The sequence below is a fragment of the Peromyscus eremicus genome, chromosome 8a (genome assembly GCF_949786415.1).
Source record: "Peromyscus eremicus chromosome 8a, PerEre_H2_v1, whole genome shotgun sequence".
Lineage (NCBI taxonomy): Eukaryota > Metazoa > Chordata > Mammalia > Rodentia > Cricetidae > Peromyscus > Peromyscus eremicus.
The window spans coordinates 73,454,894-73,482,552 of record NC_081423.1 but is presented as its reverse complement, the minus strand read 5'-3'; the positions used below and the strand labels follow the sequence as shown (position 1 = coordinate 73,482,552).

At 40.1% G+C, this 27,659-nt stretch overlaps 1 protein-coding gene across 1 annotated transcript in view; it reads left to right on the top strand.

The window, feature by feature from the left end:
* Stxbp4 (syntaxin binding protein 4) overlaps positions 1-27,659 on the top strand; it is a 153,876-nt gene that overhangs the window by 108,181 nt on the left and 18,036 nt on the right. The window contains exon 17 of the mRNA XM_059271512.1: positions 24,436-24,493. Within this exon, the coding sequence (XP_059127495.1) occupies positions 24,436-24,493 (58 nt within the window). The remainder of the gene's footprint in view (positions 1-24,435; positions 24,494-27,659) is intronic.

The following is a 27,659-nucleotide window of genomic DNA, read 5'->3' as shown; positions in this document are numbered from 1 at the left end:
ATGATTTTAATGCCTGTTTTATGCTGGGCTTTCTTGCTCCTGGGATGCTTCAGAGTTGAACTGCTATGTTGGGAGACTCGCATGGCCAGTATCTGCAAACGGTCTGGCGGCAGTCTTCAATCTTTCCTGAGACAAGCCACAGATAAGACCTCCCTCATGCTCTCCACACAGTAGGAGCCTTGTGAGAGCTTACAGAGAGGACTGCCCTGGGCCACTGCCAGTCCCCTTCACTGCAGAATGTGGAAGACCATATATAGGTATTGTGTTCAGTAGTTACAGAGTAATAATTGATTACACCACCAAAGAAAATTAATAGCACAGGACACTGTCATTTCCTTCTAACTCCCTAGTGAGGAAATGACCTTTCTAAGCAAATACTGAATTTTCTTGGGAGTACAAAATTCTCTCCTATTGCAATAAGAGACAAAATTATATTCTTACAGCTTTGAGTCCAATTCCAGACTCATAAGTTACAAACACCCTCTCTATTCCCCTGGCCCTCTCTATCTAATCAAGGGAAGTGTGAGAAAATGAGAAGGTTGCCCCTCTCCAAGTTTAATTAAGACTGTAACCTCCAGAAACAGACAGCCGGCTGCTATATGAGAAATGCTGTCATGAATCTTCTCCGGAGACCCAGCTTTCCGCCTCACCATGTGATGTTGTCTCAGTCAGCTCAATCCTCCAGTACCTGTCATGGCACTTGACACATAGTTGATGCTCAGTGATTGATGAATGAAGTCCTTATTAAGTTATCTCACCCATAACGAGGAAAAATGGAGAAAAGTCACCTTTCCTACAAGGACACATTTTCTTATAACCCAGGGAGAGGAAAAACTATTTAAATTCAAGAAAAAACAATGGCTCAACTGTGAAAATACTGAAATGATTGGTTTGCTTTCTGTAAAGGAAAAGAATTTTAATTCTCTAATATGAAAGTGAATCATTTCACAATTCTCTTTATTCCTTTTCAGTCTACAGAACTGTGTTGACTTTTATATGGGCTTTTACTTCAGAGTTAGTAGATGCCATAAACTTGTCAAGTTCCAAATGATACTGGCAGGTGGGCTCATTCGTTCTATCTCTGTTCTGTGGCTTCTCATCGTATGAAGAAGGCACAAAGCTTTTATAATCTGGCAGTCATTGAAATCCCTTTATCTTTTATTCACATTCATTCTCAGTGCCCTCCTTTGAAGACCCTTATTGGAAACCAAATTCTAGCATTCTTTGTTTGTGTTAGCCACAGTGAATGCCTGAGCGTTGTACCTCGCTGTTAGCAGTTTGTGAATTCTTAACAAGTGCTCTCTTTAATTGTTCCTGATTGCTTTGTTGGACATTGCTGATAACAAAAATATACCCCCAAATTTGGCCTCATTCACGTGACCTGTAAATAGAAAGTTGGCAAAAATCGTGTCATTGCTTTTGCTGTCAGAATCATTGCATTGTTTTTGCTAAACTAGCAGAAATACAATTTAAATCATAGTGTGTGTTTGTTCAAAGCACAAAGTGAAATGACAAGTAACTGATGACCATGTGTAACTAATACTATTGTGATTTTTTTTCTAATTTTCCAAATTTTTATGATATTTTAAGAATAAGTTCTCATTTCCCCCAAATAGTTGAGGGATATAGTATTCAGGCCATGTGGATATTCTGATTGCTTGACCTTAGCCTATATGCTGCATTATACATTTCAAATTTTCCAAAATAGTAAACATTCGTTAGTTATCACTTCTTGATTTCTTGCTCTGGACAAGGCACTGTGGTTGTCATATAATGGATACAAGGGTAAAATGAGCTATATGTCCCTCCCTTATGGAGCTAGCCATTTATAGATAGAATCAAAATGTGTATGAATATGATATAAACATAGCATAGAAGGGCCCAAGAAGAGTTTCAGATGTTGATGGATTTGAAAAGAGGGAAAATATTATATAGTTCTGGAAGTCAAAAGTTCAAAATGGGTCTCTTTATGCTAAAACTGAGGTTCGGCAAAAAAGCTTTATGCTCTTCTAGGGGTTCTTGAGGTTTTTTTTTTTTTTTTTCATTTCTTTCCTCATAGATTCTCTAGGCTACTCACATTGCTTGTGTAGTGTAAATTCTAATTGGTCTTAATAATAAGAACCCAGAGTCAGATATTGGGGTAAATGCTGAAAGATCAGAGAAGTTAAGGAGTCAGCTACTCGAGAGACGTCTTACCTAGGGAATCCTCAGACTGAAAATGCTGAGCTCCTGTCTCTGCCCTCCCTTATCACTTCCCATTTCCTCCTCCCAAGTGCTGGGATTAAAGGCGTGTGCCTCCTAAGTGCTGAGATCAGAGGCATAAGATCCTAAGTGCTGGGATCAAAGGTGTGTGCCACCACTGCCTAGCCTCTAGTGGCTAGCTTTGCATTCTGATCTCCAGGCAAGCTTTATTAGTTAGAGCACAAACAAAATATTACCACATGTTTGGCCTCTGGTCTTTCCATCCTCAAAGTCATCTGGCCAGTCTACCTTTTCTCATATCACCTCATTCCAGTACTGGACCTTCTATATCCACACTCATTGTTAAGGCTCTCTGTCATTGTTTTGAGCCAACACAGTCTTGCTAATTTAAGATGAGATGACTAGCATCCTGACTTCTCCCTTGCATATAACATAGTGTAGAATAGGTTCTGTGGATTAGAGTGGGAACAGCTTCAGGGAGACATTATTCTACTTAACATAGGAAAAGAAGACAGGCTCATGAGGAGGAGATGATCCTTGAAGGATGGATAGATTATAGGCTCCTGAAGGTATAAGGAAAAATACAGAAATTGCTTTGTAAATGAAAGGAATAATACAGTAACAGGCTAAAACATCTAAAGTGAGAAATAAGTAAGAAATTTTAAATTATTTGGCTTTCAACTTGGTTCAGCAAAATATTTCTTAGGTTTTCTGTCCTAAAAACAATGTCCCTATGTCTGTGTTACCACTGTTCAACTCTGCCATTGTAGCAGGAAAGCAGTCGTTGATAATAAGAAATGGTTGAGGTGTATTCTGATACAACTTTATTTGTAAAATCAGGTAATAGGCCAAATTCAGTCCCTAGACTATAGTTTTTTCAAGTGTTAGTCTTCTGCACAAATAATATGAAAAGAAGTCATTGAAAATAGGTTAGGAGTTGGTGGGGATGATGTAAACGCCCAGCAAAGTGTTTTGAAGGATTTGTGTTTTAATAGACAATGAGAAGCTACTGTGCTTTTTGAGCAAGGAGCAGGTGTAATTGGAGCTGTGCTTCTGCTTCAGGAAGTTCTGTCTGCTTAGTGCTGAGGTACTGAATGGCTTTATTAGGTCCTTCATTTGGGGCCTTAATAGCTCTTTGATGTCTTTGTCACCCTGATTCTACCCACTAGCCATGTTCATCTTTCTGTAGTCCTTCAGACATGTCAAGCCTACTCCTACACCAGACCTATGACACTGGCCTATGACCGCCTGCCCAGAATGAAATCCTTCCCTTCACAAAGCTCAGTGGCTCCATGTCACCTTTCGATCATCGCCGTCATCACTGTCAGTCACTCTTGAGCTGCTCACTTACTCTGTCTTCCCATTAGAACTACTTCTTCCTCACTGCAGATCCAGAATGTACCTTAGCCATCATTCGGTAAGGATTATTGAATAAATAAATCAGTAACTTCACAGAAGTGGTTGTGTCAGAGCAAATATCAACTGAAAGAGAAACTGGATTTTTCAGCTGGATTCTTGGAGATTGCAAGACTTGTAACAATCAGGATGTCAGCAGGAAAGACATATTTGGGAAGAAGGAACACAAACCCCGGTCGTAGAAACACTGAGGAGCTGGTAGATGTCTAGTGAGGGTTTGGGAGCAAGGTCAGGGTGTGGAGCTCTTGATAAGAGAGAGGGGGTATGTCGGTGTCCTAGTGATTGCTGGAGCCCTGACATTGCTGAGAAAGAATGTACCAGAAGGAGACTAGTACCAGTAGAGTAGAGGGGCCAGACGGGGAGCATTTGCTGACAGAATTAAATGAATATCTGATTACTGGGGATGGGGATACTAGAGAGGAGAGAATTTCTGAAGAATGATTTTCAGTGCTAAGTGCTGTTCATCAAAAGATGCATGAGAAAGGCCTGACAGCGAGAGTGAGCATTTTGACCTACCTGTAAGAGACAAGTTCTTGTATATTGCTAAGGACAGAAATACATTTCACTCCAATACCGTTTTGAATGTCAGTTTAATCTTCTGCGATTCATAAAGTCTTTCAGTATCTGCTAGGAATTCATTTATAAATATCAGCTGTGTAACTGTCGTTTAAAAGTTACAGGACTAAGAAAAAAGAGAAATTGCATATTGCAAAGTTGCATTCTAGATGCTTCACACACATCCAGTACAAAAAGGGGCACATACATTATTTCACTGTGTATGCACATGTCAAAAGATGTCATACATCATAAATATGCACAATAAAAAATTAAAAAGAAAGTTCTAGAAGATTCAGCTGAATCTGTCCTGTGATCCTATAACATATGTTGAAAGCTACTTAATTGTAACAAATTCCTGCTTGTGTCCAGGTTCCTGTGTCTCCGGAGTGCTATGCTGTGAGAGCTGTCAACAGGTTGACATTCACTGCATTCACACCCTCTTCTAAATAGAGAATTGCTAAGATAAGAAGGAAAAACTTAGGCCAGCAATATTTTTATTTTGTCTTCTGCTGACAGATGAATGGTGTTAGACTTTTTGTTGAAAGATTATAGAGTAGAATGAACCAGTAGAAAAACTTGGGCATAGCCTACCACCAAGAGTCAGTCATGGTTTGTGACCTTTGGTCCTTGATTTCTACTTTTTAAAATATATTTACTGGGCTTCTTGTTGTTGCTGCTGCTGTTGTTGTTGTTGTTTGTATGATTTTAAAAGTATAGTGGCTAATAACTTAAGACCCAAAGGGCCTACTTTCGAATCCTGCTTCTGTCTCTTAGGAGTTACATGATTCCAATGAGTTTCTTGATTTGTCTCTACCTCTGTTTTCTCGTCCATAAAATGGGGAAGTTTAGCCAGCATGCAAACAGAGTTGTGAGGCCAGGGAGATGGCTTGATGAGTAAACGTGTTTGCTGAGCAAGTCTGAAGGTTGGAGTTGGGGTCCCAGGAGGCCATGTGAGATCTAGACAGGACGGTGCATTCTGTAATCCTAGCACTTTACAGTGAGATAAGAGCACAGACAAAAGAATCTCCTGGATTCTTTGCAGGAACTGAGCCTGGTGTACAAAATGTAGCAGCAAAAATCCTGTCTCCAAAGGGAGGAAGGAAATGACCAAACATCTAGGGTCGCCCTCCGACCTCCATGTAGATGCTGTGGCAAGCTCATGCCCCCCCCCCCGCTCCACACACACACACACACACACACACACACACACACACACAAACACACACACACACACACACACACCACCACCACCACCACCACACAATCAAAATCAATACATTTTTTAAAAAAAACAAAGCTGATCCCATCTTCTTCCCACCTTTCCGAACTTCATGTCCTACTTTTTCCTTACCTGCCATTTTATTTATTTACAAGGTTTTACATCTCATTTGCTATTTATGATATTTTGCTTCCATGGTGTCCTATGGGTTTTTTTTTTACCATTTTTCTTTATTTAAAATTATTAGGAACAAATTTCATTTGCAAATATACTCTAGATTGGGATCCACCTTGGCTCTTAGAACTAAGAAAGCAGGAACCCAGTTTCAGAGCAGCATCACACTGTGCCCTCTCATAAAGTCAGATATGGCCTGGATCTGTTCTCAGAAAAAAAGGGATGATAAACTAATTAAGGCATTTTATTGTCTGTATCAGAGTTATTATCCTAAGAAGCCATTAACCATACAATGATAATCAAATGACTGGATGGGCCGTTAACAGTAATATGTCCCTAAGGGACCACACTGCACTGTGTGTGTTCCGTGCGCAGATGGAGTGATAGAAGTGGCTCTGAGACTAAGCTAAGCGCGCAGTGTTTCACTGATGAAGATTCCATGGAGGAACATTTTCTCCTTTCGTTTGTTTCCTGAAAGGCTTAACATTTATTTTAAGCACAATGTCTTTAAGTAAAAGGGAGATTAAGAGAAATGGTCTCATTGGCCTTTTGGTTAAAACAACTGGTCAAATAGCATTATACATCAGAACACGGCTATCAAAGGTGATCTTTCTCAGCTTCATGGCTGAAAACAAAAACCGTTCTCCCCATCAAACGCAGTGGGCTCTTCAGGTGGGACAGTGCCATGTTACCTATTGTCCCAAATCAGCCTTGGTTTGAAGTGTTCGAAGAACACTGTCTGTAAATTCTCCTTTGTTACTCGGGAAAAAATTATTTTTTAAAGCAACTGATAAAAAATGATAAGAGGTATCAAAACAGAGTTTTGTTAACCTTAGCCTGTATGGACAGCAGCTTACTCTACACGGCACTGCAATATGAGTCATTTAAAGTTGGGCCTTCTGTATTGTAAGGTACTGACAAGGTTCTGTGGCGTGTATTTGTAAACTACACATTTTGTTTTCTTTCTAAGCTATCATTTTATTACTCGGGTAGATGGTGAATTGTCACCAACTTAAGGGAATACACCACTGCAGGTTTTTCTGAGTATCTTGCAGTAAATCAACTCCCAGAGACTTCCTTAGGAAACACATTGACCCTTTTAAAAAATAAGTGTGATAGACTGAAAATAATTTTTTTATTGAAAATAGAGTCTTCTCTCATACAATACATCCCAACCACAGTTTCCCCTCCCTCCACTCCTCCCAACCACAAAGCTCTTTTGTAATCCAAAGATAAGAAGACTGTATCAAGATGAAATGTGGCTTGCTGTCTATTTGAAGAACACACAGCTTTGATGCTTCCCATGTACAGTGCTTTGCACACTCTCACTTAGTGCTTTGTACACTCTGACTTAGTGCTTTGCACGCTCTCACTTACTGCTCTGCCCGCTCTCACTTGTATGAGATTGACTAAGAGAAAAATCACATGTGTGTGGCATCTTGCCTCTCATCATCTTGAAGTTTTCTTTTAAAGGAACTAATTACATGCTGCTTCCCAAATAGAAGTGCAGATTTTGTTCATGCATTTTCTGAATTTTTAACTATACCTATATTTTTATCTTTAGGAGTAGAAACCATTATTTTTGTCTTTTACAAAATGCAATGACAAATCATTATGAAATAGGATCACTAATGTAACGTGGATCTGCTGAGCAGGGCAATTTAAAACAATCATTCTCCCAGCAGTGGACCTGGAGCAAAGGCTGAAAGCTAAGCTGGACCAGGAACACATGTTAGGATGCAAAGATGCTGCTGTCCTCCAGAGCTCAGACTAGTTCTTAAATTTACAAGCAAGATTTATGTCTGAGCTAAATTTGACTAATCAGACATGATTCATGGGCTAGATTTAACTGTAATAGGAAATGACAGAAAAGTCTTCACTTTCCTTCATGTCTTTTTCTGAATTGCTGAAAATTTTAGTCTGACTAGGTGTCCAGTCTTAGTAACCCAATATAGACATAAATACAAGCTCTAGGAAATAATGCCTCGTTGCATCATTTATATGTCTACCGTTATACCTTAGCCCCTTATGTTTCAGGACCAGAAAAGCCCAATGAGCATATATACATTTTACCAAAGTTTTTTAAATGTTCAAAGGAAATACTACCATTTCCCAACAACCTGATAAATGCACTCAAAACAGCACTTTGGATATTTGCATGGGGTCTGCAGCCATCTAAGTGTGGCCCTGCGGTTAGTGTTGTTTCTGAAGGCTGTGAGTGCCTGGACCACAGCACACAGTTATGCATGTGTTCTGCTGTCACATGCAGAAACCCATGAAGGCAAGGAATGTCCCAGGAAGCTCTTTCCTGTTTAGTTATTGACTTGACATGTGACAAGTCAGCATTACGGAAACTTAATTGGTATATAGAACTATGTTGGGGCTTCCAGATCTAACTGTTCACAGAAACATAGCTATTATCTAGCTTTCTGTCTAGTGGTTACCCTTAGGAGACACTGACTGTAAGCTTTCTTACAGATCTGAAGAGCATGTTAAAATCGCAAAAGGTCCAAAGATAGCTATGATAATAGATCATTCTCATATAAGTTAACCAGATATAATTGCAGAGTAAGTAGTTTTTCATTGTTGTTTAAACATGATTTTCTTATCTTAGCAATAAGCAGTGGCAGCGGCTAAGTGGGCGTTTGTACTCTTCTCTTAGAGCAGTGGTGTCTGACCTACATTTCAGATCACTGTAGTATTTCCTGTAGAAGACCAATGCCTTCTCTCTGTGCACCGACCACTAATAATAAAGCTATGTGTCAGCAGATAGAGGAGCTGTCTGTGTAAGGTGTTTAAGCAGTCCTCTTATTAATGAAAAACAAGTGCATGGTTTGTTATACTGCACATGAGTTAATCAGCTAAATAAAACCAAGAATATTTCTAGAGACATTTCTTCATGGGAAATATTTAAACATTCAGTCCTCTTTTCTTAAAATAATATGTTTTTATCTACATAAGGAATTTTTTTTAAACAGAAATAAAATGCTAACTATTCATCAAACATTTCTGATGGCCTACCAGATAGCAGGCATTGGCCAGATTCATGGTACATGAGAACGGGTGGGTATTTCATCCCTGCCCTCATAGAACTTATGGGGAGAGTTGGGGAGAACAAATAGTAAACAAGAAACCAGAAGATAGCATCTGAACATGAGAAAGTGCTATGGATAGTGGACTGACTGCTCTGATAGAAATGGAGAGGGTCAGCAAGGGCTGTCTGCAGAGTAAGATGGTGAGTAAGACCACCTCTGGCAAGTTACGGACATGAGCCTTTCAGCAAAGAGCTCTTGTTCAGCCAGAGGAGGTTCACTTAGTGACACCAAGGGGATGGAGAGGAGGATTGGAGACGTACATTAAAACTTAATCTGGAGAAAAGTCGTCTAGGCTGCCTAAGAGGCATCAAAGTGGAGGTGTTCTCACAGAGTCACTGTTCCCAAGTCTAGATTAAGAAATGGCTGGATTGGAGAAATAAATCTGAAAATCTTTGACATACATGTGATTTTTAAAATTATGAGAGAATGGAAGTGTAAGTAGAGAGAAAGAGGATATTCAGGCAGAATAACACTGGGAATATTTAGAGGTCTATACGAAAGAAGGTACTAGACCAAGAAGTTAGCAGGAAGAAGGAAAATTCAGCAAATACATTTTGGTCTTTTGGAAACCAAGAAAAATATAATGTTTTTAACTGTATTTGTCTCAGTCACCCTGATAGTACTTTTATTTCTCGATAAATACTGAAAACTCCATGACTCTTAATGTTTTCCTTTCTCCTCCCACCCCTCTCTTTCTTCACTTTCTCCAAAAAAAAAAAAAAAAAAAAAAAAAAAAAGGTGGGAGCAAGCAACCTCTATGTTTAACCCACTTGCCCATCTATTCACCTCACCAACTCTCCGTCAATAATATATGGACATGGGCTCCTACCTGCATCAAATAAGTTTCTCACTACTTGTCATTAACTTTCCACAGCTCCTGGTTAAAGTGTTGATTCCACTCCTTATAAATTAGTTACATATATTAAGTTGATGAAATAAACGTTTGGAAAACTTGAGACAGTTCTAATAATGACTGAAAAAAATGCCACTGATAGGGTATGAGGGAGTCATCTGGAAAGATGCAGCAATTTATAGAAGTCTAGATTCTGCCTTTAGATTGTTTCGTAGCTAGAATTCTCAGTCCACTCTAAAGCAACCAACACTTGGAATAACACCCACTGCATTCTGAGTGGAGTTCCCATAAGAGTAATCCAGAACCCCAACAGAGGTCCCAGTCAGAGGTCTAATAGCAAGAAAATTATGTTGGCCTAATGATTAACAAACATATCTATACATTTTAATTTAAACTAAAACATAAAACCAAGGTATACCCATCACTAAGTAAGTGGAATTTTCCAAGGTTAGTTTGCTCTTCTTTGGTTTTTGATATTCACACCTCAAATAAGGACAGCAAGTCTCTGAATACTTCAGTTTTCTAAGTGTACACGTACTCTATTTCTGAAATTAGCCTTTTCTTTATTTGCCTCAGTTTCACATTGACTTTTTCTGTCTTCTTTGTTGTTGTTGTTCTTTTGGTTTTTGTTTACTTGTTTATTTTTGTTTTTCGAGATAGGGTTTCTCTGTGTAGTTTTGGTGCCTGTCCTGGGTCTCTCTCTGTAGACCAGGCTGGCCCCGAACTCACAGAGATCCACCTGCCTCTGCCTCCCGAGTGCTGGGATTAAAGGTATACGCCACCACCGCCCAGCTCACATTGACTTTTTAAATATATATATGTGACTTGTCATCAGAGAAAATCAACAGTGTGGTCTCACTTCTATTATTGATGAAAATCACACTGAAGATAATAAAAGCATACTTTTTTCCAAGTAGAAAACATAAATTTAAGGGGTTCTTCCCCCAATTTCCTGAAGCTCTCTTTAGAATTAATTTTGAGCCTTTCTTAAGATTCTTAGAAGACATGAGAAGCAGTGGTGTTTAATAGCCCCTTTCATGTGCCAGTTCATATTTTCTATAATTTAATCACTAGCATTTGATTACTTTTACACTCAAGTTCAATTTTCATACCTAATATAACATCAGTGAAGAATGTAGAATGTCAAGTCATCCGACGTCAATCACCAGAAATGGATAGGTGCTAGAATGGACAATAGAAGGTGATCTAATGATCTAGTGTGGAAGAATAAAGGGGCATTTAAAGTCTCCATGTTATTTTAATCATATTCTTAAAGTAGACTTGATTGGTTGAATTAGTGGATCGTTATATGCTGTTCTATTATGTGTGTTGCTTAGGAGGCCACTTCCTGCCAGAGACACAAACAAACAGGGATATGAGTCGTCATTATATATCTAGATATCTAGCATCAGAAACTATATTTGGGGCCCACAGAATCAGTATGATGATAAATTTTATCTCAAATGTGCAAAGGAATGTGAAGTTCTGGGTTCCCATCACTATTTTTAAAAAGGCAAGAGAAATCAAGAAAAACAGTGCGCACAGGATCAAAAAGAACTTCCGAAATCCTCTCTGTGTGCCTGTCACAGAGCACCTTCGTTCTGTGCAATACGTAGAACTCAGGAGTGTACACTGGGAACTAGAGTCCAGTCCTGATTGACTACCCTGCTGTGTGCTCTGGAGCAGGACAGCATCCCCTCAAGGAGGAGTGGAGCTACGGAGATGGCTCAGTTGGCAAAGTGCCTATAAGACCTGAGTTTGGTCCTCAGAAGCTGTCTTAGTTAGGGTTACTGTTGCTATGATGAAGCACCATGACCAAAAGCAAAATGGGGAAGAAAGGGTTTATTTGATTTACACTTCCACATCATAGTTCATCACTGAAGAAAGTCAGGAAAGGAATTCAAACAGGGCGGAAACTTGGAGGCAGGAGCTGATAAAGAGGCCATGGAGGATTGCTACTTACTGGCTTGCTCCATATGGCTTGCACAGCCTGCTTTCTCATAGAACCCAGGACCACCAGCCCAGGGATGGCACCACCCACAATGGCTGGGCCCTCCCCCACCAGTCACTAAGTAAGAAAATACATTACAGATTTACCTACAGCCCGATCTTATGGGAGCATTTTCTTAATTGAGATTCCCTTCTCTCTGATGACTCTAGCTTATGTCAAGTTGACATTAAAACTATCCAGGACAGGAGCTATGTTTAAAAATGCAGGACACACATAATCCCAGTGTTGGAGAAATAGAGACAGGCAGATCTCTGAGGCTTATTGGCCAGCAAATATCACCTCTCGGAGTTGATTTCTGATCTCCACATGTTCACATACACACATGGACTTGCATACATGTGTGTACATGTCTTCACACAAGCATAAACAAACACACACAGGAGTGCCTTTTTTTACATTTTTCGCAGAAGGACCAATACAACAGTCTAAGTTAACAAAAGGAAATGAATGAATTATTCTACTCAAAGAATCCTCTTTTGAAACCTGCTGTGTGTGAGCATGATTTAGGGTTCTAATCCTCACAGAGCAAGCAGTCTAGGCGAATGGGGAACAAAATGATTGTAAAAGTAATCATAATGCAAAGTTTAATAGATTAAATATATTGTCTATGATACAAAGTAAACATAGCTCAGGGGAATAATGAGGGAAATTATTTTTAAATGGGGAAATGTGTATATAGAAGGAACTGTTACAGATTTGAGCTCTGAGCGGTTTTACATGGCAGTGATAAAGCCAAAGTTAAATGGAAGGGAAACCATCATAATTTAAAAGCATGTGAGATTGAAACCATCTCAAAAATATCTATCTCAATATGAATTACTCTCCACGCACCCATTTATACTGACAGGTTGTGTTCCCCATTGACAAACTCCTTCTGACAAACTCGGTAAGCTAAACAACTCCTATCTAGTATCATGTAACCTTTGACATTAGGATTACCCACCAACAAATAGCTTTTGTTTTTCTTCAGTTATTAGTTGAGATAAGCAGATGAAATTCAGACTTATTTTGAGGATCCCTACTACTCAGATGACAATTTAAAGTTAAGGAATTATTGACGGGACCGGCCTCTGACTGTTTTTAGAATGGTCTGCTGTCTATGTCTTTCAAAGCAAATCAGTATGCAAAAGTAAAACATGGCTGTTCATAATTTCTTTCCTTATACTAAATTATCAGTAACTGTCACTGGTCAACTGAGAAGGGACTTACATTTTTTCTTTGATATGGGTCCACTTTGCTAATGGCTATCATATAAGGAGGGGGAAAAAGAAGGTGTTGGAATGTTGAGATGGAATATTCCTTCTTAATATAACTAAGATGAACAGCCTAACCACATCTGGGGCAGACAGCAAGGAGAATGATAGAAAATAAAAGGACAGGATAAAATAAGAGATCTACCATTAGGTTCTAATAGACAATACTCTCCTTCTGTTTACAGTGCATCTTTGTATCTGTTGATACCTTTTAGTTGATAATTATGTGTTGTGAGTGGTTGTACACACAATACTATTGCTATTTCATGACTTGGCATGACTATATTGGGTTGGCCTAAGGATACTACAGGAAAATTCTAGGGGAGGTCACCATTGAAAAATCTAACCAAGCATAGTTAGGCCCCATGATATAAAATAGATCTCCAGGTTTTGAATAGTAGACGTTTGGCAAATGTCAGTAGGAAATGTCCTGAATGAAATTTCTGACAGTTCCAGTGTCTGGACAGATGAAGGCCTAGACCAACTGCTCAGAGTAGACCAGAGTTTTGCCATGACAGTCTTGTCGGGGAGATTTTGGCCAGTATTCCAGAAATACCTGGGATGAGAGTTCACAACTGATTGGGAGTTTAGAAAAATCAGGAAACGGCGTCAACCATTCGCAAACTCACTTGAGCTGCCCAAGTGTCCTGTCGTCCAGCTTAGCTTTTGATAATCCTAGTTATTTCTTCTTTCTCTTTTCCTTTTCAGTCCATAATCTGCACACAACTATTTTTACAGCCAATTCAGTTAAGAGCCATAAATGTTTAAATCTCTGTTTCCCTACCTTCTCACCCTTCAGTTCCTTGTTTACTTTCTCATTTTCTTCCCATTTTTATCACCACCTCTCTCTCATCTACTAACCACAAGGCTGGAACAGAAACCGTTTATTCAATATTCTGGATTTATTGTTGGGAGAGTTTTTATAATTCTTTGACTATTTCAAATTATATATTTATTTTATTTTTTATGCCTCTAAAGAAAACACAAAAGTTAGTTATGAAGATTTGTTGTTGTTTGTATGTAGCTTTTCACATAGTTTTTTTCAGTGACATGTCCCTTCCTGGGGACAAACATAGAAGGTTCCCTTCTCTGATCTGGACACTATTTGAAGTAACATATGAGCACTTCAATAGACAGGATTCTAAGGCAGCCCTTCAAATTCCTGACTCCTGGCAAACACGCATGTACACACTAGTCAGTGAACTACTAGCCTAAGCGTATCTGCGATGGGGTCCTGTGTGTAATTAGTTAACCTGGAAACAAAGAGGTTCCCCTTGTGGATGTGGCCTCCACAAGCTTTAAAGACCTAGAGATTGGAGCCCTGGAAGGTCCATTGAAATATAAGGCTAGTCTGAAGGTCGAAGGAGTCATATAGCAAGCAGTGCTCCCCACTTCTAGGCCTAGCAAAGCAGGTCTGGGGCAGCTCATGTCCTACAGCTACAAATTGAATTCTGTCAATTACAAGTTAATTTAGAAGCACATAATTTCCTAGTTCATCGAAAAAAAAAAAGGTCTCCCCAGGCAGTATTTTCATTTCTGTCCTATAATGCTTTGAGCAAAGAACCAAGTCATACCCTGCTACACATCCCTCCCGTGGAGCTCTGTGCTGATACATGTGTGTGCTACCTTTGTGAGAGTTTGCAATGCAAGAGGGAAAAACTAAAGAGGTATGCACAGGAAGCATACTTTCTTAAAGGCTGATTTTCAAAATAGTTTTTAATGATCTCTTTTTTCATACTTGAGTTTGGGAAATCTGATATGGTACACTCTCAGATGGAGAGTGAGGCAATCAACAGTGACCCTCAGTAGAGATACTCGCATAGTCTTCTTAGCATTTGAACTAGTTAACCTGTCTTCTTGGATAAGTTTGCCTCTACATGGTTACTCTCCGACAGCCTGATGGCTGCAGAAGACTCCGCCTGTCTGTTTGGACTACCCGCCATGTTGTTGTTACTCCTCAACAGAGACAGTGAAGCTTGCTGAAGAGCAACATTCAACCTCTACTCAGCAAACAAGTTTCCCTGAAGGGAACTAGAAGGAGAATGCACAGTTATTCAGGTGTCTTCCCCTTGCCCTGAGTAGGCCCACTAACTCATGTTCAGCAGCCAATCACCCCTTCACATCTCCATTATGCTAGTGAAACAGTTTTTTTTTAAAGGAATCTTGCTTGTCTTTGTAAGAACTTAGAACCAGACATGGTGGTGCAGGCCTCTAATCCCAGCACTTAGGAGACAGATACATGTGGATCTCTGTTGAGTTCAAAAATAGCCTGATTTTATATGAGATCCAGGCCAGCCTGGGCTTAAATAAAAAGACCTGCCTTAAAGAGAGACAGAGAGAGAGACAGAGAGAGAGAGAGAGAGAGAGAGAGAGAGAGAGAGAGAGAGAGAGAGAATTGAAACCTCTACCTTTCCCCTTCTGCTCTGTAACCTATAAAGAAGAAACTGTCAACTCATAAGAAAAGAATACAGATCATTGAGTACACCCTTACAGTCCACTTTTAAATTCTTATCTTGATTTAGCACCCTTTCAACACCTTTTTCTAACATCCTCTCCTCTCATCTTGTGTCTGATTAAATAGTAGGTGTTTGTATTACCATAGACATTTGGCATAGTAAACATTGATTCCTTAATTCAGCAAATAGCAGTTAAAAATCGTATATGTGCACAATACTGCTGGTAGTGGGGGCAGGGAACGGAAACAAGGAGGGGGTTGGGAAAGAAGGAAAGCTGGTTAAGGCAGCTAACGTGTGCCAGAGGTGGCAGAGAGGGCTGTTTTATATTGAATGACCAGGAAAACACCACTGACTCGATAACAACTAAACCAGCCCCTGAAGGAATTGGCAGAGTAAGCTATGGATATGGGTGGGTACAGCTCTCTAGGCTGTTAGCCATTACTGCTCTTTACACTGATCAAGTCAGACGAGTTGACTGGTCATGAGCAGAACTTGTCAGAACACGAAGAATTTTGAAAGGACCTTTTAATCCCTTTACTAGCCTGTCTCTTTAGGCTGGTTATACAGAATGAGGTCACATAACTTTGCCAGGAAAACTGCCACAATCCTTATACTGAGTTTGGTCAATGCATAGTATAAAGTCTGCTGGATATTACTGGTTTTAAGCAAAGCAAACCCAAATCCCCAGGTGGCTCCCCTAACATTGAGTAAATGCCCAGGAACAACTGTGAGTGTCGTTCTACGTTCTCACCTACAGTCTTGGGCGTGGGATGAGAGTGAACAGTAGAAGAAAGGACACTCAAGCTGGCTTGCCAGGTGTCAGCGTGTAGGAGTTCAGGATGCTGAACCCTAACTGGGAGTAAATTCTAGGAAAATGCAGATTACATATGTTGAAAGGGAAATGTGGAAAATGGGTGCTAGCCTTCTCACCCTCCACTTTAACTACATACTAGTCTAGAATATATTTATTTGCCAAAAGAAGCGACACCTACCCGAGGAGGATTATGGGCAACCAGGTTGCTTGTAAGTGTATTTTCAGTGTTTTCTCTTCCATGTAATCATAGTCTTTCTTGGGTGGATGTGTGGCTTCTAATTTGAATAATGTAACATCTACATTGACGTCTATAGGTGCAAATTCTTATCCCTGCTCCCCAGACAAGGGCAATATGTAACCAAATCCCAGATGCAAAATCATGCCTACTGTTAAAGCATTTATACAAGTCTAACAATCAGGAGCACTTAAAGCACAGTTCTGAAACTTAGATGGTTCTTTTGGAAATTATCTCCTTAGAAATTTTATTTTGCCCTTGAAATAATGAATTATCTGGTTATTTATAGGTCACAACCATCATTTAGTATAATAGATTTCTCTTTCATAGGAAAATTAAGTGTAGTTCCTTTAAAATTGGCATCACAGTTTAGACCTACAAATTAACTTGAACAATCCTAAAATCTAACAAAAATGACTCTACAATAGACCATTTTGTCCCTGAGCCTAGAATCTAGTTCATTTCCGCCTAAAAGATGATTGCTTGGCACAGTAAAGGAGAGATTGGGATGTTGGAGATTCTCTTTCTCTGCTTGTTCTAGTGAGTTAGGAAGAAGTATCAGTTAATTGTTTTGCTGTTGGCTGTTAGCAATGCAGAGGCTGAGGCTGTGGAGACAGACTAATGCTTTAGTGACCGAGTGCCAGTGTCAGGGTGTCAGGTCACACATGATCAGACAGTGGTTGCATCATTTGCTAGCAACGTGACAGTGAAGCAGAGACTGTAATCCCCTACACTGAGGGAAGGAGTGTGGGAAAGTATGACTTCCTCTTACTCAAACTTGTCCCATAGGTATTGAAGTTTTTCCTGTGGTAGATGTCTGCATGACATCAATAGAGTCCTGGGCAATGAGGAAGCTCCTGTTTTGTTGCTATTAATAATAATGGCCTCCTTTTGCATATAATTGTATCATTATATATTAACTAATAATAGTCTCATGATAACTCCACAAGCTAGCGGGATAGCTGTGATCATTACTCATATAAATGAGAAAGCTGAGGCCCTGCACAGTTATTACCACGTTCTTCAACTTTGAGTCAAAAGCAGTGCCTGTGAATTTAGATTTTCTGATTCAAAATCGATTGACAATTCCTTGGATGGGATGGATGTCATAATCTTTAGTGAAGCTTTGCCTACTTAGTTCAAAATCTCTCCCTCCCCCCCCATTTCTCTCTCCCTCCACCTCCCTCCTCCCTTTCTTTCCTGCCTGGGATGTCCCATGGCACTGGTTGAGTCTCCTTGAGCTGATGGGGACACTAGAGCTTTGCAGATGAACTGGAGACTCCCTGCAGTGTGGTCCTTGTCAGTGTCAGTTTACCTCGTCTGACTGTTCCAGCTCCTGCCTTTCTCCATCCGGACCCTTCCTCTTTCAGTTCCTTTTGTCAGGGTTTCTGTGCCCTCCTTCTGAAGCCCCTTCATGTCCACCGTGAATCTTGGCAGCAAGAGTACCCTGCTGACTCACTCAGACCTCACCTCTTCCCAGCTTACTACATAGTGATCGTCCTCACCAAGGTGGTCTACTCCTCCACCTCCCAATTCCCGTGTCTTCTCTCTACATTGAAAGGCTCTGGTCCATTATTCCAGTCTTTCTCACAATCCCCTAAACTCACTTGGCCTTCTTTCTTTACACCACACCATTTAACAGGATTCCAAGCCTCAATAAATGAAATCACCCACATTCTGCATAGGATATACAAACAAAAGCATTGTGGTATTTTAATACACACTCTTATACCCATAGGTAAATGTGGCTCTCACCCCACTGGCTGTAGCTCTTCATGTAGGATTGGGCCTTGTGAAATTTCCACCATCCACAATGCCATGTCAACTGGTGTTATTGTTATGCAGGTCTTGTTTATGCAGCCATACTCTTGAGATATCGTGGGTACAGCATCCCTGTCAAGTCTTGGAGGCCAAGAGCTGTTTCAGGAGGTCAAGTGTGCTTATGTTTAGAGTTCCCAGAAGTGCTAAGTTACAATGGTCCATAATCACATCATGCTTTAAAATGAGTTAGTGTCCATTGCTTTCTTGGCCATATTCCTGGCAGCTCTTCCTCTCCCTTGCTCTGTCAAGAAAGAGTGTGTGTGCTTTCTCTCCTTGCAAGGCTTACTTTCCCTTGAAATTTAGTCAGGTAAAAAACTTGGGCTCTGTGGATCTCAAAAAAAAAAAAAAATATATATATATATATATATATATATATATATATATATATATATATATATATATATTTTAGATTATGTGGCCTTTTCCCAAGTATAATGGGGCAGCATTCCCTTGCAGCTTCTTCATCCTCAATGAGAGCAGGTCTTCTCTTGTTAGGAATCTGCCAATTTAAGGTCGCCTGCTCTACATAGCTGAGGCTATGAGACCCTGTCTCAAAAAGGGAGCGAGGGAAGGGGAGGGAAGAGGAGAGAAGAGAGGAGAGGGAGTCCCAGACAATCCTGCTGCAGCCTGCAGATCACGGTGTAATAATGTTTCTAGCAGAATCTTTCTGCACTTGGGTGGAGGCAGCAGGTCCCTCAGTTCTCAATGTGCCAGGAGGCCTCCACCACAGGCCTCATGACTGTGTTCCAGCTACCTAGAGTCTTCATCCCCAGGTATGCACTTTCCCAGCTTCCACTCAGTGCTGCAGCCTCTGGGAGACCCCTGCCGACCTTTCCTCACTACTTTGCAGTTCTTCCTGTCCTGGAGCTTGGCCTGTACTACCTGAACTGACTTTTGTTAATGTGTTTGTGTATGATTGGGGGGCGGGGGGAACGGACGGTGTTTGGGTTTTGTTTTGTAAGAGCTTTTGTTTATACTTGAGACATGGTCTCATATAGGCTGACTTCAAACTCCCTGTGTTGCCATGCATGACTTTAAATTGTTTCTCTCTTTCTATCTCTCCAGTGTTGGGATTATAGGTATGCACCAGCACATCCAGCCCCTGTTCACGAAATGCTGTCGAGCAGAGCCAGGGCTTTGTGCAGGCTAGGCAAACACTCCACCGACTGAGGTACATCCTCATCCTTATTTTTAAAGCTCTGTGAGATCAAGGTGCATGTTTATTTTCCATCGTTATTTTATTGAACACCAGGGCAAAAATCTGAACACATAAACACATAATAATCCATAAATATTTAATAAATTAGTACGTGGGCCAAACATAACAAAGAGAATCTGTGGTGATGAATGGACTGGGGAAACAGAGAGGAAATCATTTTGTGTGGAAACATGATGAGTTTGAATTTAGATATGTTGAGTTGTAGGTGACAGCCAGGATTCTAAGTTCAATATGTTCCAGACTTTCACTCTGGCAAGATACTCATGCAGATTTTGGAGTCATCACCATGAAGTTTGTGATTAGAAACAGATGATCTCGGTGGAAAGAATGTTCTGTGAGAACTCACAGGCAAACACTTCCAATCAGAAACAATTGCAGGTGCTTGGAGTTGTCAATAACAGTTTTTAAAAGAAAATATGAAAAGGAAGAATTAGAAGCAGCGTATATTTACATGTGAAGATTTTGTAACTATACAACTATTTCCTTATTTGTAACAATAGTGATTATTTCAAGGTACTTATATTCTGTTATAATTACTTCCAAATCATCATTATGAAGAAATAAAATCATTACCATTGGAAACCCAAGTATATCATAATCATGTATGCTTGTGAATACCAAAAGAGCTCTTTTATATGAAGTAGGCTATTTGTATGTCTGTCTTTAAATTAGACAGTGATTGTGTTTCTATTACTTAGATATCATGGGGAGATTAATTACTGTCAGCTTAGTCTCCACTTCTGTTTACAGATGATGTTAAGATGATTAAAATAAGAATCTTTGGTCTTTAAAAAAAAATAAGCACTTGCTTTTTTCAGGTCAGAGAATGTCATTTTCATTTTTATTAGTTTTGTTATTTGACAATTTTATATATGGTATATAATGAATTCTGATTGCTCTCTCCCCCACACTATCTCTTGATTCCCTCTTCTTATCAATACCCCTCCCCATTCCGTATGAGTCCCTTTCTTATAATCATAACTTTGGGGATGGTTTTGTGACCCATTTTGTTTAAAAGTAGGGCCATTTTTATTATCACTGGATTGAAATTATCCAGTGGAGCCAGATGGGGTCATCAGTGGGCATATAACAGAAGGCAGTGACACCCCCTTCCCCGTCTATCTTAGAAAATAGCTCAGCAATGAAGAGTAGGGTTCCCTGAGCCCCTCCTCCATCTGACTGTGCATGGCCATTTTTTTTTTTTTTCTTTATCTGGTTTTTCGAGACAGGGTTTATCTGTGTAGTTTTGGTGCCTGTCCTGGATCTCACTCTGTAGATCAGGCTGGCCTCAAACTTCCAGAGATCCGCCTGGCTCTACCTCCTGAGTGCTGGGAATAAAGACATGTGCCACTTCTCCCTGGTGGGATGGGCTATTCTTATGCAGACTTAGTGCAAGTATCCACAGCTGCCATGGGTTTCTTGCTGTAAAGGCTATGTCTTTCCCAGAAAACAACTTTCTTTTTGTTTTTCTTTTTATTAAGAGATTTTCTATTCGTTTTACATATCAACCACAGATTTCCCTCTCCTCCCTCCTCCCACCCCCCAGCCTTCCCTCCAACACACCCCCCATTCTCACCTCCTCCAAGGTAAGGTCGCCCCTGGGGTGTCAGCAGAGCCTGATACATTCAGTTGAAGCAGATTCAATCCCCTCTTCCCTGCACCAAGGCTGAGCAAAGTATCTCAGCATAGGCCCTAGCTTCCAAAAAGCCAGCTCATGCACTAAGGACAGGTCCCAGTCCCACTGCCTGGGGGCCTCCCAAACAGTTCAAGCTAAACAACTAAGGGCCTGGTCCAGTTCCATGAGGGTTCCTCAGCTATTGGTTCACAGTACATGTGTTTCCACTAGTTTGGCTAGTTGTCTCTGTACTTTTTCCAATCATGGTCTCGATATCTCTTGCTCATATGATCCCTCCTCTCTCTCATCTGTTGGACTCCTAGAGCTCCCCCTGGGGCTTGGCCGTGGATCTCTGCTTTCACTTCCATCAGTCACTGGGTGAGGGTTCTATCATGACAGTTAGGGTGTTTGGCCATCTGATCACCAGAGTAGGTCAGCTCAGGCACCCTCTTGACCATTGCCAGTAGTCTATGGTGGAGTCATCTTTGTGGATTCCTGGGGACCTCTCTAGCACTCTGATTCTTCCTATTCCCATGGTGTCTTCATTTATTGTGGTATTTCTTTCCTTGTTCTCCCACTCTGTTCCTGATCCAGCTAGGAACTCCTGTACCCCTAAGCTCTCTTCCCCCCGGCCTTGCCCTCCATTACCCCCTCTCACCCCCAGTTTGCTCATGTAGATCTCATCCATTTCTCTGTTGCTGGGCGATCCCTGTGTCTTTCCTAGGGTCCTCTTTACCAGCTAGCCTCCTTGGAGCTATGAGTTGAAGTCTGGTTATCCTTTGTTTTACATCTAGTATCCACTTATGAGTGAGTACATACCATGTTTGTCTTTCTGAGTCTGGGTTACCTCACTCAGGATGATATTTTCTAGTTCCATCCATTTGCCTACAAACCTCATGATGTCATTGTTTTTCTCTGCTGGGTAGTACTCCATTGTGTATATGTACCACATTTTTTAATCCATTCTTCAGTTGAAGGGCATCTAGGTTGTTTCCAGGTTCTGGCTATTACAAATAATGCTGCTATGAACATAGTTGAGCATGTGTCCTTGTGGTATGATTGAGCATTCCTTGGGTATATGCCCAAGAGTGGTATAGCTGAGTCTTGCGGGAGATTGATTCCCAATTTTCTAAGAAGAAAACAACTTTCTGTAGGTCCTCTTACATTCTTTCTACTGTCTTTCTTCAATATTCCTTGAATCTTAATGAGGTAGTATAAATATGTCTTCTTTAGGACTGAGAAAATGAATTCTCAGCCAACTCCATTTTAAATTGAACTCATGATTAAAAGACACAATGTTGGGCCTGCCAAGGTGGCTTGATTGGTAAAAGGGTTTCCCTTGCAAGTTTAATGGCCTGAATTCAGCCTCTAGAACCCACATAAAGGTAGAAGGAGATAATTCCACAAAGTTGACCTCTGGCCTCCAACATGTGCTGCATGTACAAGCCCACACACACATGCATCCTGCACACACACATTCATGATGATAAAGTCTAAAATTTTTTAATAAAAAAAACTATCATTAAAGTATACCTCTTTCTCCTATTTTATTAAAGAATGCCTGTGACTTGAAGAATTGGGGAAATAGATGGAATTGTACCAATCAAACAATTCACCCAGCAAATGAAAACCTTAGTCACATTAGGACAGCTTTTTGATTTTCCAGTGTTTACTATTTTACCCAAAAACTAATCAGAGGGTTTCTGTCATATAAGCAAGGTCCTTACAGTCATCAGTCTTCCTTGTAGGCAAAGGGGCTCATCATTGTCAGATGAAACTATCTATATTTTTTTAAATATGCAGAAAGTGTAAAGACAGAAAGTAAATCAACTCAGTCTTATAGGACAGCAACATCTATCATGGATGATCAGTGGACATGAAAGAACACATGCACAGGATGTCACTTCCTGTGTCACAGGATGTCACTCCCAGAGTTTTGCTTATACTGAGTTCTCAGAAGCTCTGAGTACTACTAAAAGTAGGAACATACATTCATGAAGAAAGGATAGCGACCCCAAGATGGCCTTGTTGATATATGGAAGAGACAGTTATAAAATTTTGGCCCACAGTCTTGGACTGGACTCAATATAAAGTCTTTCATTTGTTTTTCTTAAACACACACACACACACACACACACACACACACACACACACACACACACACAGAATAATAGCATCTTCTCAAAGAAATATATTCTCTAAGAATTAAATGGGAATGAGGTAAAGTTTTATTTCATCCATATTGTTAAGTTTCCTTACAGTCTCCCCCTTGCTGATATTTAGAGGAATGAAAGTCAAGTATTTGTTGTTAAGGCTCAGTTACATTCCACATTCCACAACAGTAGCTGCCTGAGTAATGCAGCCTTTTTTTTTAAATGTATTAATGTATTTTATACCTATCAAAAGAGCTGTGATAACCTAATGTCATAGAACTTGTTGGAAAGGTCAGTTAAAATTTTTAGCAATAGCAATATATAAGACATACCCCAGTGATAGAGCAGAATGGGTAAAAACCATTGCAGTTTAAAGAGATGCCACCAACAATCTAGATGTGAGAAAATATGGCAGCCCAGCCCACTGACATAGACCTGTGATTCCAACTAGTCAGGAGACTGAGGTAAGTGGATCCCAAGTTTAAGGCCAGCCTGGGCTACAGAATTAGTCCATGTCCAACCTGTGCAATCTAGTGCGACCTTGTCTCTAAAAAGAAGAGGCTGTGTAGCTCATTAGTACAACACTTATAATTATATGCGTAAACGTTGGTTGAAACCACCTCAGTAAATGGAGAAGGAGAGAGGAAAAGCAGAACTCCTAGACAGAATATGCCCCATGTTGCCTGCTTACTTCATTCCATATCTCTTTTTAGCTAACTATTCTCAGTCCCATTACAGAAATGGAAGCTAAGTTTAGCAAATTGTTTGGCCTTTTATGTTTAGTGCACAAAATTCTTAATTAACAAAGTAAAATGCCACCATCCATTGTAAATCACTTTGCTAAACTTTCAAACTTAATAAGGAATCTTGTCTTGTCCAAAAGCTACTTTCAAACCCCTGCTGATCTGGCACTCATGCCCAATTCCCTGTGGAGCTGAGTGAAAGAATGTAAAGGGAGCCAATTAAAGAAACTTTGAGCCAGAATAGACAAGCAGAGGCCATCTTGTCCATCCTTCTGCCTCCAGGCAGAAACCATCCGCTGCAAACACAGATTTCTGCATGCATCCTGCTGACAAAACGTTCACCACATGTAAATGATAAGTCATAATCCAGTTATTGCAACTAAAGCAGATTGTTAACTGTTCAAGACTTCATTTATTGCGTTGTAAAGATGCTGAGTCCCAGAGCTCATCTGAATTGTCTTAATTCTCCCTTTCAAGAAAATAATTTTGTGCAAGAAATGCACTCAGATAATCATCATTGTGGGGGAGGTTTGTGTCCAGAAAATAAAGTTATCTTCATCATCATATTAAGTGTATTTTTGGTTTCCTTTCACTCTAGGCTTACCTTACGGGTGGGAGGCAGCTTACACAGCAGATGGAATCAAGTACTTCATCAAGTAAGTGCAAGCAGCTCGACCAAGTAAGCAGTTTTGCTCACATCTGGAGAGAACCTGGAAGTTGCAGAATAATCAGCAAAACCAAGAAACCCTCTTGGAGGTTACAAAAATTAGAAACAAGAAATGAAGCCTCACCATCTTCATTTCATGTGATTTAAATGCTGATATCAGATGTCACGGGAGGGGGTAAAACCCTAGTAACAACTTCTAGGGAAAGATCCAAAAACTGGAACAGAATTGTGATTTGAACGTGAATGTTGCCTGCCTGAACTCACTTGCAGGATATATCATTACCGTTCTTGAAAAGTTAATATCTAATTAAAAATCTATTTGTCATGCCCTAAAACAACCAACAGCAGTCACTGCCTTTAAATGCTGTACAGTATACACAGATCATTTATTCTGAAAACAGTGTTTGGTCATTTCTTTTTGCCTGCAGTATTCCTGGACATTAGCAGTGAAATATATAGACTGTATACCTGACATCAGGCAATTCATGTGGCCATAAGAAATGACAGACAGTAAATAGTCTAAGATATAAATAAGACAGTATACAAACAGCCCAGATCCTGTTGTGGTAACATTAACCTTGAGGGTATGTGTACCACCCTACCATTTTCCTTAATCTGTAGATGAAGAAAATCAGAAGCTTGAGTTGCTACCAGGAAATCCACAGCTGCTCTTACCAAGCCAGAATCAGAAGCAAAGGCTCCTGGCCCAAGACCTTTTCTATTGTGCTAGACTGTCACTTACATTGGCCTTGAACGCCTGAGCAGGAAAAGACTCCCTTGTGTTGGACTGCATAGTTTTTCCCTGAATTCAGTGGGCTGTCACATTTCTACCTTGTTCTGAATACGTCCTTTGATGTCAGAACCAGTGTTATGAGAATGGCAAGGGGAAACCCACCTCCTGGCTGGGATTTCTAGAAAACCTCTTCTACATCCTTTTGGCAAAAGCTACAAGAGAAATGCCCTTGGTGTCCTTTCAGATGTGCACATATTTTCAAGCAATATGCAGATTTTTGCTTTTCCAAACCTTGTGTCTCTATGTAAGTTTCTATGTCTCTCTTAACTTCAGTTTCTCATCAAACAAGGAGACTATGTCGCTATTGTAGGGTTGCTGATGTTAAGTATCGACCATGTACCCTGGATCCAGGAAGTGACTAATAACCACTTACCATTATTTTTTTTGTGTGTGTGTGGAAAGACTATCATGTAAAGAAAGCGCAAAGCCTGCAAATCATCATCTTAAAAAGATCATAATTCAAAATTTCATATTTGTAAAGATAAGGAGACTTATAGATAACCCTGGCATAGTTTTCATGGCTTGTTTTTTCTTGTTGTGTTTGGTGGGTGATAAAGCAGAAATGCAGTTTATAGCATGAAGTAGAGAGAAGTCTTGGAATCCCATGTGTAGATCACACTCAGCAGCTCACTGCTCACTTCCAGAATCATTCCCCTTCTGGAGACAAACCTATTCTCTGATATACTGCACTGATCATGTCTCGTTTCTGGAAGAGTTTATGTCCTATAAACTGCTGTATATATGCTGTATAGATGGTAGAAAAAGGAAACACCATATTGTAATTTGCATGAGGCTTCAGTTGATGTTCATTGGCCAGGAGCACACTAAGTGTATTTGTCCATACATTATAACATTTAATCCTCTTAACAATGTGGAAAGTAAATACCACAGGGCGTCATGTTTATGACATCATGTCATCATGGTACCGTGTGGATGTCAAGCTTCATCTCACCCTCATTCAAGCTTCCTAATAAGGTCCCCAGAGGAAAGTCATGATCCAAAGAAGGAAAACTGGAATTCTGCATTCAAAATGTCCAAGTCTACACCCTGTAGAGAGTTGTTCCACCTGAGCTGAGCTATGTCCGACCCATAGCTGAATGGCAGGACCTCACAAGTGCTCTGTGAGAAAAGGTCACTAAGGGCAGAGTTGCCCATAACACAGGAAAAAACAGACCTAGATATGGCCAGCCAGAGAATCAGTTTGTCTCACTGATCCCCAACTGAATGAGCCACTGGACCTTAGAAAATGGAACAACTTTTAAGCTGGACTTCTACTACAGAAATAAATAGAGCATATGAGAGGACCAAAATAAATAAATAAATAAATAAATAAATAAATAAATGAATGAATGAATGAATGAATGAATAAATAAATAAATAAATAAATAAATAAATAAATAAATAAATAAATAAATAGCCAGCAATCTCTGGCCACTCCAAACTCTAGCTCGATTCCTGTGAAAGGAATAGAAAGAGTGGACATTTACCCAGCCTCCTTTGCTCCACTCTGAAAACATCCCAAAGTGTGTTCTGGAAGCTCATCAGTTCTTTTCATTGACCTTAATCATGCTGTAGGAGGAAAGGAAAAAAAAAAAAGAGAGAGAGAGAGAGAGAGAAGACAGACTTCTTTTCCAAAGGGCATGGGTGGGTATCATTGTCACATCATTGCAGCGGAAGAGACTGTCAAAGAAGCTAAACTCAGCAAGGTTACCCTCAATGAAACTGCAGGGTCCAGATCCAGACCCAGACCCAGTGTTCTCTGGCTCCAAAACCACCACCCGCACACACACTGAGCTTTAACACTCTGCCTCCCTTGTTTTAAGGTCACTTGGTGAGAGGTGACAAGAAGGACATTTTAAGCAGATGTTGACTTAGGTAGAATGTTATACTTTGTCCATTTTAAAATAGCAGAACTTGCTTCTAAGAACAAGTAGTGATCTTCTGTAGATTGGAAGGTCAAAGAGTGAAAATAAGAAAATCTAACACTATGCCAGCTGCAGCCTCCTAGAAGAATGGAATGCTTGCTATGAGTTAGGTCTTCCTTTCCAAAAATGTAACCCTGTTCATCAACCAGAAGGATTTTAGTCTATCTGTTATACCCGTGTTATATTTTTATATGTGTTATATCCCTACCTTCTCGTAGGGAGCCAGCCTATTGAACAAAACTGTTATGAGCACCCATCATTAAACAGATACAGTGAATTTTGCAGGGATTCTTAGGCTCCTCACTAGAACAGAGACTCAGTGCATCTCTCACTGACCTGGATGTGCCCATCTGTCTTTTCATCTTCACTACATTCTTCTTTTGTTTCTCTACAGAAGCCACCCTCTTCCCCAGGAGTGGTTTGTTTGAAGGATTGTA